General features: G+C 50.5%; 1 protein-coding gene across 6 annotated transcripts in view; it reads left to right on the plus strand.

Moving 5' to 3' along the window:
- The window catches only part of PFKFB3 (6-phosphofructo-2-kinase/fructose-2,6-biphosphatase 3), a gene marked incomplete at its 3' end in the record, with an annotated part of 43,505 nt that overhangs the window by 25,408 nt on the left and 3,516 nt on the right, over window positions 1-14,581 (plus strand). For 2 of the 6 annotated variants that reach the window (XM_080394062.1, XM_080394065.1), the window contains exons 2-16: window positions 1,658-1,783; window positions 2,110-2,206; window positions 2,675-2,741; window positions 2,896-2,970; window positions 3,237-3,293; window positions 5,068-5,192; window positions 5,917-6,124; window positions 6,968-7,114; window positions 7,490-7,594; window positions 8,551-8,680; window positions 8,891-8,953; window positions 9,124-9,188; window positions 10,777-10,947; window positions 12,051-12,073; window positions 14,042-14,092. In XM_080394062.1, coding sequence (XP_080250188.1) covers window positions 1,658-1,783; window positions 2,110-2,206; window positions 2,675-2,741; window positions 2,896-2,970; window positions 3,237-3,293; window positions 5,068-5,192; window positions 5,917-6,124; window positions 6,968-7,114; window positions 7,490-7,594; window positions 8,551-8,680; window positions 8,891-8,953; window positions 9,124-9,188; window positions 10,777-10,947; window positions 12,051-12,073; window positions 14,042-14,092 — 1,510 coding nt within the window. Of the gene's footprint in view, window positions 1-1,657; window positions 1,784-2,109; window positions 2,207-2,674; window positions 2,742-2,895; window positions 2,971-3,236; window positions 3,294-5,067; window positions 5,193-5,916; window positions 6,125-6,967; window positions 7,115-7,489; window positions 7,595-8,550; window positions 8,681-8,890; window positions 8,954-9,123; window positions 9,189-10,776; window positions 10,957-12,050; window positions 12,074-14,041; window positions 14,093-14,581 lie in introns of those variants that run through there. The other 4 variants (XM_080394061.1, XM_080394066.1, XM_080394063.1 and 1 more) reach the window with 4 other exon arrangements.

Here is a 14,581-nt window from a genome sequence, read left to right on the forward strand (position 1 = left end):
GTGAGTGTGAGGGCAGCCCCAGCCTAAGGAATGTGGAATATTTAGAGAAGTTAAAAAAAAAAAAAAAAAAAAAAAAGGAAATCTCTTTTAGGTAGTTTATTCATCTCTGCTTTGGTGAGACTGCCAAGCAGATGATGGGTGGCTCTTCTGGGTACCGGTGCTGTAACTCTTCCTTGTGGCCTTAATTTTGGTTTCTTTAGCTGTGGATTTATTTTATTCTTAGGAGAGCGAAGTTCTATGCGCTTTGTGTGCTTTCTGGACACCTCTGTTTGTTTGCCCTTCCCAGATCGCCACTGAAAAAAATCTATCCCGACCTACCACCCTGTCTCCATCCCCAGGGAACCCCTCGCATCTCCGGATCGCTCTGCCTCTGTCCCCTGGTCCCACCTGCAGGCAGCTGGGACAGGCAAGGCAGAGCTCTCCACCCAGACCGTAATTAAGCTGAGTTTTTATGGCTCCGCCACCCGCCACTCACTCCCTGCATTCCTTTCCCATGAGGTCTCCGGGCTCACCCGGGCCGATTGAAGGCTGGGTGAGAAATCCCCCGGAGGGTCTCTGCCTGGCCTGCCTGTGCTGGGAGGGCTCGTGGCGGAAGGCATGAAAGGCGACTGGCTAATCCAAATTCCATTAGGTATTGTTAAAATCTTCCTTTCCAGCATTTAAAGTGCTTGGCTTTCTGCCTTGGCCTGTGGTGTGCGCAGCACCATGTGAGAAGTGATTCTGCAGGGCAAACCCTGGAGGGGAGCGAGGATGCTGCCACATTACATGATCCATGGAGCCGCGTGCGGTCCAGGTGGTCCAGATGCATCCCGTGGCACTGGGCTGCAGAGGACTAAAAAAAAAAATCCCAAACTGCATTCCCAGTCCTGAAACCTCAGCAATTTCCTCCAAACTGAACCAGGAATTTACTTTCTAAAGGATTTATGGGGGGAGAAGTGATTCACCTGGGCAGCCCGACAGCTGATTTGTCTGCATTTTTGTTATGCCATTTGGGTGAGCTGGAGAGGAGTTTTTCTTCGCTTGCCAGGTCATCACTAAGTGATGCCTCTGGATTTATTTCCAGCTGTTTATGGACCATCTTTACAACAACAGCGGCAGCAACAAAACTTCAGCTTAAAACAGAATTGGCCAAACCACAGGAATGGGAGGTTGTGTTTGCCTTGGGGTTCTTTTGGTTGGTTTGTGGTTTTCCATCGGTTTGGGTTTTTTTGAGGAAACTGAGGCACAGAGGTTCTGCAGGGAGGTTGGATCAGCTGCTGATTCCTTGCCCAGTTTGCAGCCATCAGGAATGTTCTCCTTGCTGTGGCTGTTCGGCTGGCACCAGGGTGAATTTGCGTCACCGTGGCTTAGCTGAGGCAGTTGACTCGCTGTTGGGCAGCCATGGAGCCATCCACCATGTTCCCTGCTCTGACAGATGGTCATTCAGCAGATCCCGTGCAAAAATAAGCCAGTGGATTCACCTGCTCAAGGTTTTGGTTGTCCAGGCTTAGGAGAGGGATGCACAGGACATACTGCAGAGATGGTGCAGAGCAGAGGCTTTGGGTTTCCTCTAGCTGCTGAAGGACTTGGGGGAAGGCTGGGTTGAGAGCGAGAGCCTTGATACAAGATGAGCTGGAGGATTAATGACTGCTCATGTTGTTCTTTCTCCTCCTCGTAGCCTGTGGGCCACAGCTTGCCAATTCCCCCACCGTGATAGTGATGGTTGGCCTCCCAGCCCGAGGGAAGACCTACATCTCCAAGAAGCTGACTCGCTACCTCAACTGGATTGGTGTCCCAACAAAAGGTGAGGCTTGCACTGGCTGCCTGGGAGAAGCATGAGGTCTGGTCCACAGGAGTCCCTGTAGGAGCTCAGTGCCTTGGGAGGTGGGAGGTAGTGGGGGATCTTTTCAGGATCCCATGGGCCAAATATCCATGTCCTCCCATCTCTTCTGCTGCAGCCCAGGTTCTCCTTCACTTTGAAGACCAAGGGATGTCCCTGAGCCTTCTGCTCTAAGGATGTCACTTCTTGGCCCTTTGCTAGAAATCGTTATCTGCAGGAAACTGCACAGCTGAGTCGAGCTGTGCTGACACCCGCTCCTGGTTTTGACGATCTTTACCTTTCCCACACAGTTTTCAATGTAGGGGAGTATCGCCGGGAGGCGGTGAAGCATTACAGCTCCTATGACTTCTTCCGCCCTGACAATGAGGAGGCCATGAAAGTCAGGAGGTGAGTGTGGGCGCTGTGTCTGTGCTCGCACTTGAGTCCCAAATGCCTGCCTCTGGGAGCATGTTTGGGGGTGATGAACAGAAAAGTTGGGCTCTAGCTTGAGTATTCCCTGCCTGCCCAAGGAGGGCCTGACTGGGGTGTCAAGGGCTGAAAGCTGAAGCTGACTGGGCTTCGTAGCTTCAAGGTCACCGACACATCCTCCATCAGTGGTACCCAAAATTCACTTTCAGCCTCAGTGATGTAGGGTATGAAGTTTGGCCTTTGCTTCTTCATCCACCATTGCTATGCTGCTCTGCATGCGTGGCTCTTGTGTTTTTGGCAGACAGGGTGTCTTTGCTAAATGTCCCTGTGAGGGAGGAAAAGTGATGATGAGGAGTTGCAAAGCCTGCCTTCTTTTGTGGAGGGTTGTGCACTGGCTGCAAGCATCTCCGAGGAGATCAGGACCAGGGATGTCTCACCTCTTTGCAGGCAATGTGCCCTGGCTGCCCTGAGGGATGTCAAGCTGTACCTGACGGAGGAGGCTGGCCAGATCGCGGTAAGCTCAGAGATCTGCTCCACAGGGTTTGGCAGCAGTCCTGGTCCCAAAGGCGCTGTGCCCTGTGCGGTTCTTTCTGCAGTTCCTTCTCTGAGGAAGGCCTTGGTGGGCAACCAGGCGCTTTTGGTGCTAATTGAAATTTTTGCTTTTGAAGGTTTTTGATGCCACCAATACCACGCGGGAGAGGAGAGGGTTGATCCTAAACTTTGCCAAAGAAAATGGGTTCAAGGTTGGTACCAGTGCGCTGCTGCCTGTATTGTGCAGTCCTAAAGTGTTGGCCTCATGATGCGTAAGGGAGCCGCTGCTGGGTTTGATGAAAAAATGTGAAGCTCTTGCCTTGCTCCCAGTACCCAGCCTTGGGGAGGGAAAGGATGGGAATGGGGCAGAGGGGGAGCTCTCTGGTCAAGTGAGGAGGAGATTGGGCTGGGCAAGGGGCTGGTTGAATGTTACAGACCTTGTCAGTGGCTTTCAGCTGAGTTTTGCTTTGCTTTCCAGGTGTTCTTCATTGAGTCTGTCTGCAATGATCCCACGGTAGTTGCCAGCAACGTTATGGTAAGCATGGAAGTGTCTTACTTTTGTTTTCCCTTGTGTAGGATTTCCTACCTGTGCCTGGCTGGTTTCTTATCTGAACATCTTGCCAGAGTTGGCTGAGGATTAGGAGGGTTTTATCTTTGTATGATCTATTTGTCCTGGGATGAGAAAGGAGCTTTTGTCTCCCAGGGCCACCTGGAAGTAATGAAAATTAAAAGCTATTGTAGCCTTTCCCCAGTTCCTTTCCACACTCTGCATTTCTGTTGACATCTAACTTGATACCAAGGAGAGAAATGTATTCAGGATGGTTTGGTGACCCTGTCAAGTCTCACTTTTTGAAAGTGATGGGTGTGGTTAGGTGTTTAAATCCCCTCAGAGAGCAGTCAGGCTTGGTGTCTTCAGCCACATGCAGCTTCCCAAAAATCTGTTGAGGTCTGCTTTGAGAAGAATGGCGGCCCAGCTTAGAGGTTTCTTGCCACTCACTGAAGTCTTGGCTGGGAGAGCAGCATAAATCACTGCTTCCTGGCTCCTTTGGGAGCTGCTGGATCTTTGCTTTCCCACCAGCAGAACTCCTCCTTTGCCCATGAGGCTTGGCTAGGGCAGGTAGATGATAATTGTCTACCTGGACATGATTAACCTGAATGAAAGTGTCCTTTCTCCGCTGGGCTCTGCTCCAGCCTTATCTCCAGTTGTACATTTCACAAGCCATTTCATGGTGTCTGGGAATGTTTCAGGATATACAAAGTCTGTGAGAAGGGTTTTGTTCTGCCCCTGGGATGGGCTCCACAAAAGGTGCTGGGATGGGAACTAGAGCATGGCTTCTGCTCCTGCTGGGAGCTGGTGTCCCAGGGCCAGTGACCGTCTTTTTGGGAGGTTGCACACAGCCTTTTCCATGATGCTAAGAAAACATTCAGTTTGCTCCATCTTTTTTTTTCTTTTTCTTTTTTTTTTTTCCTTCTTTGCAAGACCCTGAAGCTGGATTTTTTGGAGGATTTAATCCCTTTCTTTGGAAACTAATGCTGGAAGGGGGAGAAAATCAACTACTAGCTGAGCGTTGGTTTTTGCTCCATGGGGTGCTGCAGCTGAATGGTGCTCTTAGTGCAGAAAATGTGCTGTGAGCCCAGTGCAATGCCATGCATGTTGCTCAGTTGTGTTAATGTGTTGACTTTGGGATTGTTTGTTAAGTTCCTAAGGTGTAATGCTGCTGCTCAAACCCAAATCCTCAGGAAAAATAGCATGTTAGAGTAGTTCAGGTAGAACTTGGCCCATGAGAGTTCTGGATATTTGCATTGCCCACTTCCAGCATCTTTCAGCCCAGTAGCTTGTAGCAGATAATGCACAAACGCGGGCTGGATATTGTCATCCTGCTGTCTCGGATGGTGGACAGCCAGGTTGACCTCTAACTCCCGGGAACTTTACTCAAGAGGCCTGGAATAAGCATCTTGTCTAAGCACATGCACTTTCCATTCTCAGCTTGAATTGTCTAAACCTGATGCTTTCCTTTAGCCATAAGAAAGCTCAGTTTTCCCACTGTTGGGTGCTGAGGTGTTACCCCAGCTCTTTGGAGAATGGGATCTCCCCTTGATGATATGAATCTATACCAGTCACGCAAGGCTTCTCACCTTTTGCTTAGTTTTGGGTCCAGTTTGCTTCTTTTCTGTCCTATGATATGTGATGCCTGGAAAGTGGCTCAGCTGGTAGTGGATCTTGTAGGACTTGGAAATTTGAAATAAGCACGGTCTGGCTTGGATTGCTTCCTAACCTTTCTTTGTGGTATGTTTTTACCCTGACACAGGAAGTAAAATTGTCCAGCCCTGATTACCGGGACTGTAATTCAACTGATGCCATGGAGGACTTCATGAAGAGGATCAACTGTTACCAAGCCAGCTACCAGCCACTTGACCCTGATGACTATGACCGGTAAGAGAATTACTGACCTCTGAACTGGCTTGGATGCCTTTCTTCTCCCAGGAGAGGAGTGATGAAGTATGGAGCTGCACTTCATTTTGTCTTCAAACATGTAACAACACTAGAATAACGTTTGGCCAAGCCTCACTGTGAATTCAGGCTGCTTCCTTGAAAATGCTGTTCTTCCCCAGCCCTGTGCCAGGGATTCGGGCACCAAAAACTTTCCAGGCTCTTCTGGGCTTGGATATCCCCATTTCAACCTGGTTCTGCAGCCTAAACAAAGGGTTTGGGAAAGCACTTGGGTCTGTGGGTTTCTGAGGTGCTTTTGTCATTGTCCCAGTGAAAGGAAGGGGCTGTTTGGACAGGCTCAAACCACAAGGTTGAGCAGGCCCTGTGGTTTCATCTAATGTGTGGCCTGGGAAGACCTTTGCTGCCCTGCATGGATTATCCTGGTCCTGCTGAGCCCTGTCCTGGGGAGGAACATGTTCGCTGCTAGTCCTGTTTTTAATCCTCTTTACTGCTGTGAGGAGGAACGGCGATTACACTGGTGTTAATTAGCTCTCTACGAATTGCCATTACCTGTTGGCTTCCTGTTTAAAATAGCCTGAAGGAGATCCTTTTAGCTGGGTGATTATGTTGACTGAGATACCTCACAAAGCCATTTTTCGAGGATGATGTTTGTTTCTTTCTGCTTTCCCCACTGGCTCCCGCCTCATCTTCACTGTGCTTTCCCTAGGGAGCTTTCTCTCATCAAAGTCATCGATGTTGGCCAGCAGTTCCTGGTCAACAGGGTTCAGGATCACATCCAGAGCAGGATTGTTTACTACCTGATGAACATCCATGTCCAGCCCCGCACCATTTACCTTTGTCGACATGGCGAAAGTGAGTCCAACCTCAAGGCTCGGCTCGGAGGTGACTCGGGCCTCTCCAACAGGGGCAAGAAGGTGAGGGAGGAGTATTCCTCTGTGGCTTCTAGGAGTGATGTGGCTGTAGTAGATACCATGCGTTTGGTTCAGTGTGTATTTGATGACCTCTGGGATGCTCAGAGGATCCATGCATAGAGCTGGTAAGTATGGGCTCTGGCATGGTCTCAAAACAAGTCTTTCCCAGCCATCAGCGTTGCATGTTGGCTTGCGTGTCGTTAGGGTTTAACAGAGGTTGGGCTGAAGAAATCTCTAGAAGGGTATGAGTGTCTTCATTGAGTTGGTTCAGACCCTGCACACAGGCAGGGTGGGGTGTAGGACTGCTGCCACCCTATGGAAGGGGACAGCCAGCTCGGAGGGTGCTTTTGGACTGCTCGTTATTGATTCTTCAAAGACCAGGTCAAGCGCACTGCTTCAGAGAAGGTGAATAGCTATTTTGGCTTGCCAGACCGTTTTGAAGTCCAAATGGAGTCATCTGAGGTGTGACTGTTACCAAGGACCACAGGACACAACAATTTAGCTCTACGACAAATGAGCAGAGCTGTGGTTACGGTTGGCTAGGGATCTCCCATAGCATTGTAGGAGAGCCCAGGTTGTGGTGTTGTTTCTTGGATGTTGATGTTGTTCCTCTATGCCCATTAGGTTGTTGCTTTCTTCTCTGCTTTCTTTCTGTTCTCATACCCCTCATAGCTTCTGGGGATCAATGCATGTGTGGCTGCTCTTCACCTCAGAGCAGAAGGCTGATGTGTCTGCCTATAGAAGGCAAAAGAGGTCCTGGAGAAGGCAACATTTACTGGGAAGCAGGGAAGAAGGCCCGCTGGGAAGCTGTGGATCAGGAATCAACCCTTTTTTTATGTCCCACAGTTTGCACTGGCACTGAACAAGTTTGTTGAAGAGCAGAACCTGAAGGACCTCAAAGTCTGGACCAGCCAACTAAAGAGGACTATCCAAACAGCAGAAGCTCTCCAGCTGCCCTATGAGCAGTGGAAGGCACTCAATGAAATCGATGCTGTAAGTTTCTTTGATTGCAGTAGGAACAGCTATATTGTGCTGGTTGCTGCTTGGCAGAGAGGGTGATAGCATTGGCCTTTTCAATTTTGCCTAAATCTCACCTTTTCTGGGGAGATTTTCCTTCTGTGGGAAAGGGTGGCACTTCTGCTGCAGTAACCACAACTTGGCTTCTGATCTTAGCTCTGTGTCATGCAGATGCTTCAAGATGTTGGCTTGAGTGAGCAAATTAAAATGATACTTGCTTGGAACTGCTCTGTAGCTGGCCACTTGGAGGGTTATAGACAACTGCCTTGGAGAAGGTTTTGCGTGCTGGGTGTGCTGATGCTTTTTGACTTGAGCATGTCCAGTAACCTCATGGACATCCTGTTCTGGCAGGGTGTGTGTGAAGAAATGACATATGAAGAAATCAGGGAGCAGTATCCAGAGGAATTTGCTTTACGTGATCAGGATAAATATTACTACCGCTATCCTTCTGGGGAGGTAGGTCTGCAAGGAGACCTTCAGAGATGTGACTCTTCCTGTATGTTTCTTGTTTTCATTCTGTCCTCTACACTTGGAGCAGGGAAGCAGCAAGTGTTCCAAGAAACGAGAATCAGGAAAGGTCAGGGCTCATGTTTACCTTTTGTGCTGAGCTCTTGTGAAATCGTGGTATGTGAAGATCTCATGAAGAAATGTGTCGCTTAACAAACAGTCCCATTGACTTCAAAGCAAAAGGGAGGGAGGAGGGGCCCGGAGGTTTCTTAGTCCAACCTCCCCCCTTACATCCACTCCAAGTGCTGTGCTGCCCCAATTGCCCTTTCTTTCATTTGCAAAGAAGTAATTTCGATGCCTGTTCTCAGTATCATTCCCTGAGGGCTGGTGTTGATATCTCCATTCGTAGCAATTTGCCTTCAGGGTGTGACACTAGGGATGATGCTTCAGGTTGTGAATTGGGCTTTTTATCCCCAAATTAAGTTACACCCATAGACATTTGGGAAAAATCTTGGGAGGCTCCTCCTGAGGTGTCTTAAGGGGGGCGAGGGTGTCTGACACTTGAGCCTGGGTGTCTGGGGATCCTTCTGGCTGCCTGTCACGGTTCTTTATGAAGTCCTTCAAAACGCTGGAGTTTTTCAGGTTGCTCCAGAAAGTCAAATTTCAAGATGATAGAGACACTATGCCTAAAGCCCCTGTGCAGTTGTTGTTTACTTTAATAAAGTCTCCAGGGCTGTAACTGAGATGTGAATGGCTTCTTTCTCTTTGGACCAGAAGAAGAAGCAGCTATTGATCTAGAATAGCCTGAAGATGAGGATTTGTTGAAACTTTGCTTGTTTGTTAGCAGTAATTATATTGGTTTAGTCAGAGGCATGAAATCAACAAATGTACCAATACAAGGACCATTGCTTCTTATGAGGTGCTTGTTTTCTTGATGCTATGCCATGTCTTCCCTTCTGTCTCAGTCCTACCAAGACCTGGTGCAGCGCTTGGAGCCGGTCATCATGGAGCTGGAGAGACAAGAGAATGTCCTTGTGATCTGTCACCAGGCTGTCATGCGCTGTCTCCTGGCATACTTCCTGGACAAAAGTGCGGGTGAGCTCCCTGTCCCTGGGGAGAGGATTGATCCTGCTAGAGGAGGGATGATAGAAGGAACTCTGAGGAGATGAGAGATGTCTTCAGGTCCATGCAGGGCCTGGAGCATGCATCTCTCTGGTGTGGGGTGGCCTTAGCTGTTGATGAAGATGCCTCAGCCCGCTTTTGGAGAGGGGGTGGGGTAACCCTCCTGCTCTGCTTCCTCTGCAGATGAAATGCCTTACCTGAAGTGTCCCCTTCACACAGTGTTGAAGCTGACCCCGGTGGCCTATGGTAAGTGGTGCCTTTCTACTAAACATGCCAAGGGGTTTGGTTTGTACCTCCTTCTGAATCCAAGCTGCCTCTGAGAGAAGAGCAGGGGTCTGGAATGGAGCACTTCATAGCATCCTGTGCTCATGGGGTTTGCTGATGGCACCTCTGTCTCCTTGTGCTCCCTTCTGCAGGCTGCCGGGTGGAGTCCATCTCGCTGAACATTGAAGCCGTCAACACCCACAGGGAACGGCCAGAGGTGAGTGTTGCTTTTCCTCGGAGCCGTCCCTTGGTGTCCCCCTCCTTTCCCCCATGGTCAGCTGGCAGTGAGGATGGCTGGGGTGGGCATGGGGAGGTTGCTCAGCTGGATGTTTTGAAAGTGCTGCTGGAGGGCTGGAGCATCAGATGGGTTCTTGTGCTGCAAAGATGTGGCCAGTTGAGGGAAAAGGACTGTTGCACATGCCTGCTTCCCAGTGTGTTTGCCCTGATTAAAGCCGGCCCAGGGAAAGCTCTTCCCTGGTCTTTGACTTTTACCTGTGCAGTCATCCACTCACCTGAGTGGGGTATGGAGCTACAGATGGAGAAGGTGGCTTCTCCTGGGTCTCCCAGATGGCAGGCAGAGCCCAGGCTCGATGCCTTGCCCAACATCTCCTGCCTTTGTGGTGTTTGGTTTTTTTGGTGTATTTTTCCCTGGCATGCCCACTGCTCTGTGGGGTTACCAGAGTGCCGTTCTGTAGGGCTGGGGTTGGTGGCACTGGGCTGGGGATGCTGTGGGGAAGAGACCCCTTGTGTGGAGAAGAACTGCTGCAAGGTCAGGTCCATCTGCCACATGCTCCACTGGGCTCTCAGAGGCCAGAGCGGGGGACGCCAGCTCTGTGTCAGGGCTGGGTGGCCACCCAAGTTTGGACCCAGGGACCCTGGCAGGGCCCATGTCCCAGCTGCTGGGACATTTCCAACTTGTGCTTAGCGGTGATGGAGCCCAACTGGTTGTTGGATGATCGGAGCCGTCCCCTTTTGGCCCACGTCTCCTTTCCTTTGCTTCCCAACCTTGGCAGGCAGCAGTGTCTGAGCCACCTCTCCCTTCCTGTGGCCGTAGCGGGGGAAGCCGGTCCTTCCCCTTGCCGTGGGGGGCCACTGGTGCCCTCCTCCACCACCCACCACCCTTGCTGGGGATGGCAGGAGGGCCATGGGCTGCAGGTAGGATGGAGCCAGACATGTGTGAAGTGCTTGGGTCCCTCTGCTCAGCTGTGCAGGTGCTGCCCCTCCATCCCATCTCGCTTGAGTTGGAGCTTGGCACGGTGCTGACCCTTGCTGGCTGCTCTGCCCCCACTTCCCAAATCTTCCGTATCCGCCTGGGCTGGCTCGTCTTCCCTCTTCTTGCTCTCACACCTCTCCCTGGGTCGGAGGGACGGGCTTCGAGGAAACCGATGGGTGCCTCCCTCTGTCGTATGGCTTTTGATTACCACTAGGCTTTTCAGCAATCTATATTTACTTTTTTGTGAGCCGAGGCTCAGGTGAGGAGAAAGTCTGTCTCGTTTCTGAGTGCAGGACCTTTTATTTTTTGTTTTTGTTTTGTTTTCCCTCTCCTTTGGGAAATCATGCTGCGTTCTTGAACATTTTGCATCAGGGTTTGTGGTTGGTTTTTTTTTTCTGGTGTCCAGAGCCTTTCATTGCATCCTTCGCACATTGACAGTGATTGTGGGGAAAAGCAGAGGCTGCTTTAAGAAAAAAAAAAAAAAGAAAACAACCTGCTGCTTTTTTTTCTTTATAACTGTCGCCTTCTTCCCTTTTTTTTATATTTTATTTTATTTTTTGTTTACTTTTTTCTTTGTCTTACTTTAATTTAGGAAGCAAAGAAGGGACCTAACCCGCTCATGAGACGTAATAGCGTTACCCCTCTAGCAAGCCCAGAGCCCACCAAAAAACCTCGCATCAACAGCTTTGAGGAGCATGTGGCTGTTCCTTCCGCCCTGCCGGGCTGTGTTCCTCAGGAAGTGCCCACGCAGCTGCCGGGACAAGTTAGTTGAACTCTTTTTTTGTTGTTGTTGTTCTTGTTGTTTTATTGTTTGTTGTCCTCCTGTAGTTCCTGAAGCTGGGGAATGGCTTGCACTTGTTGCAAGCTGTGCTGCTGTCCCTGAGATGCATCTTTCTCCCACGGCTGCTGTCCCTCCCTGCCTTGGGTTGGTTTCGGGAGCACCCGCTGAAGGGTCACTGTTGATCCTCTCTTGGGTTTCGAGAGTGCTGTAAAGCCCTCCAAAGCTCTAGGCTGCATTAATTTAGTGCCTTCACCATCTGACATCATGGTGTCAGCCTCCTGAGGAGCTGCATCTCTAGAGTGGGCAGGACTGAAGGGCTCATGCCTTCCCCCTGGATGTGCTTGGCTCTGGTGTAGGTCTGAGCATTGCAGTAAAGCAAATGTTCTTGTGCTTCCCTCAAGAAGGAGCTGCCAAGGCTCATCTTTGGCTGGAGGGGTCTCCTTGGAGCAATAGGTAAAATGGACCAAAAATGAGTAGAAGCCTCTTGGCATGGTGAACCCAGTTGCCTTCTGCAGCCCTGGGTGAAGCCTTGTGGATAGCTGCCATGATGCTTATGTGTCCTCTCCTCTTTCACCCCCCAGTGAAGGGATGTAAAAAGAGAGACCTTGCTTGCTGCACACTTCTCCAGGAGCAAAACCTCTCCCTGTGCTCATTAAGGAGCTGGGGTGGTACTGGAGAACAGCATATATATATAGGAGCCCCTTCGCCATGCTGCCCTTCCCACCAGCTGCCTGTTGCATCTTGGCTGTCTTGCCCAGCTCTTCTTGGCGTTGTCTGTGTTGTCTGGTGTCCTCTTGGCCAGATCCCGGGCAGGTTAGGAAGGGTGCTGTGCTCCTCCAGCCACTCTGCTTGGTGACCGCTTTGCATGAGCCTTCCCACCCCAGCAAGCACCGAGCGGGACACCCTGGTCAGTCATTCAGCTTTTGGGGTTCCGCTTGGGCTGGTTGAGTCTTGCAACAAACCCTTTGCCGGCGCTGGGTTTGGAAGCTCTGGCTGTTAGGTGCCCCTCGCTGCCGTCAGTGTCCTCTGCCTGGACTCACGCGGTGTTACTGACAGCTCTCTCCGTTCTCTCTGTCTCTCTGCAGCCTTTACTAGGGAAGGCATGCCTGTAAGTACCTTCTTGCGTCTTATTTTCACCCCCTTTCCATGTCTTTTGCCATCCCACTGGTTGTTTTGTTGTCGCTGTGATACCCAGCGGGGGCATGGACTTCTTGGAGTTAATATTTCTCGGGGCTGGGTGGGTGGGTGCAATTTGCTTAGAAAAGGTAAAGAGGAGACAATGGATGCTGCTTTGTCCAACCCCTCAGTAGCCTAGCTTGGGTAAATGTCCCGATGGCATCGAGAAATGAAACAAATGATCACTTGCCTTCTTTTGATGATGTCTCAGTTCCCTGCCTTCTCCTTGGATAGTCACGGGATGGGAGATGCTCTTGGGTTTTCCTAGAGTTTTCTCCTCTGCAATAGCACATCGTACTGTAGGTGATAGACCCAGGTGGTCTGTCCTTCCTGAGGGCTCAGAGTTGTGTCTATGAGCGATGGCACCAGAGAGACATCTGAGAAGGTTCTAATCTCAGCCCTCAGCAGGGTTTTGTTGCCTGCATGGGAGCAGGATTGTGTTTTCTGGAGCTGGACTGATCCTGGGCCCTGGCATCTGCAGTTCTGCAAACCTGGATTTTGGGAACAGTTGGCCAGATGTCTTGGGCAGAGTAGATGCAAGGGTGTTGTCATCCTCTACCTCTGTTAAGAAAGCGAGATGCCTTGAACATTTAGTGCACTAATTATGAATAATCAAGGTTTTGACATTTTGGCTTAGTGCCATTAGATTCATGTGTAGTAGGGACAGGACAGCTTCTGGATGAATTTGAAGCCTTTGGACTTGAATCATGCTGCGTCATTGATTTGAGAGCAGCAGTCATTGAGCTGTGCTCAAATGTCTTCTTGGAGACCAGGGAGATCTTGGGGCTGAGCTGTGGCTGGGGGTAGTGCCCAGGGGTCTTTTTGCCCTCTAGACCAGCCTGTGAGCATCCTGGTCCAGGTTCGTTTCGTGGGCTGAAGATGGAAGGATCGGCTAGAACATGGCCAGGCCAGAACTCAGCCCTGCTAGCACGTTACAGCTGGTGAACCTCCTGTTTCTTCCCCTTTTTGGAGTAAACCTGTTGAAAAAAAGGAAGTTAGGAAGGACACGCTTGGCTTTGCTTGTGGATGGGCTGGGGAAGGTCATCACACCTCTGGTCCTGGGCAAGTGCAGAGGCTGGGTGGCTCAGCATGGCCTGCATGCCTGTGCTCCCTCCCTGGTTGCTCACAGGCACAAAAGCCGCTGATGGAAGTGCCTGGTCATCTTGGGTTGCTTTGGAAGCGTTTTTGTTTCTCTGTCCATCCCTTTATCCACCTTTCTCTTAACTGTGTTGTAATAAAAAGCACTGCTGCTCCAGTGCTGGCTGGGGCAGTGGAAACATGCTTCAGTGTTGAGTTTGGGAGATGGCTGCATTGCATTTTGCTAGACCAGGAGCTCTGCTGGAGCAGGCAGTGATGGTTACCCATCCCAGGTGTAGGCTGGCAGCAGCAAGTTTAAATCCCCAGCTACTGGGAGCCTGCTTCCACCTACTAGTGCGGAGTTTAAAAGCTGTTTTTGAGGGATCCATGAAGACACCCCCAACCAAAGGCTTGGTGGCATTCACACTGTTGTTACCTCTTGGAGGCTGTTGTCTTGTACTTACGTGCATTTGGTCCCTCACTGTGTCCCACCACAACCTGTATGGGTTCAGGGGACGTGGAAGGTGCCTCCTCCCCAATTTGCACCATGGGACTTGGTTGGAGTGGGCACTTCATTGCATCAGCTCTCACTGTTGGGATCTTGACCCCCATCCAGGAGGACTAGGGGACACCTGGAGAGGCTGGGGACATGGCTGTGTAGCTCAAGAGTTCTCTTGGCTGTGGGGTCGAGCTGGTTTGGGGTCGTGGGACTACCTGGCGTGATGATTTCTTTTCCTTTTGCTTGGTTTGTGATCCAAACTGCACTTTTTAACAACAACCTGATCCCCTCCCTTCTTCTCCCCTTCACTTTTCATGCTTAAAGACGACCTGTTTGTCACTTTCTCAAAGTTTTCTCTTTACTAATATTTCCAAGGTAAATGGCTGTGGTGCATGTGGCTTTTCCTAACCCTCCTCCTGTCTCCTTAGATAACAGAGGACAGCTCAGCCCACCCTGCCTCGTAGCCTGGCTGGGATTCCTGGTGCTTGTGAGAGGCAGTTTAGGTAGTAAAAGCAAAAAAGAAAGAACAACAAACCTTGAGAAACCTTCCTGGCTGTTTCCTAGTCCTTTTTTCCCCAGCCTGTTTTGTGTAGTTTTGCGAAGTGGGAAATGTCCTTGTGGTGATCATCTCCCATTGGGTTTCTCCTCCAGCAGATGCTCTCCTCCAGCCATCACTCTTGGGGCTGGTCCTGCTTGTGTTTAGCCGATTGTCTCTGGTTTTGTGGTCCTTGCCTCATGCTGGTGGGTGTCAATTGTTGCTACCCTGCACCAGGGCTGTGTCTGAAGCAGCTCTAGGGCCTGTGAAACCTCACAGCGCATCACTGGGGGAGCGGGTGCTCCTGTTGTGCCACTGGTGGTGTCTGG

This window comes from Falco punctatus, assembly GCF_963210335.1.
Source record: "Falco punctatus genome assembly, chromosome: 6".
In the NCBI taxonomy this organism is placed as follows: Eukaryota; Metazoa; Chordata; class Aves; order Falconiformes; family Falconidae; genus Falco; species Falco punctatus.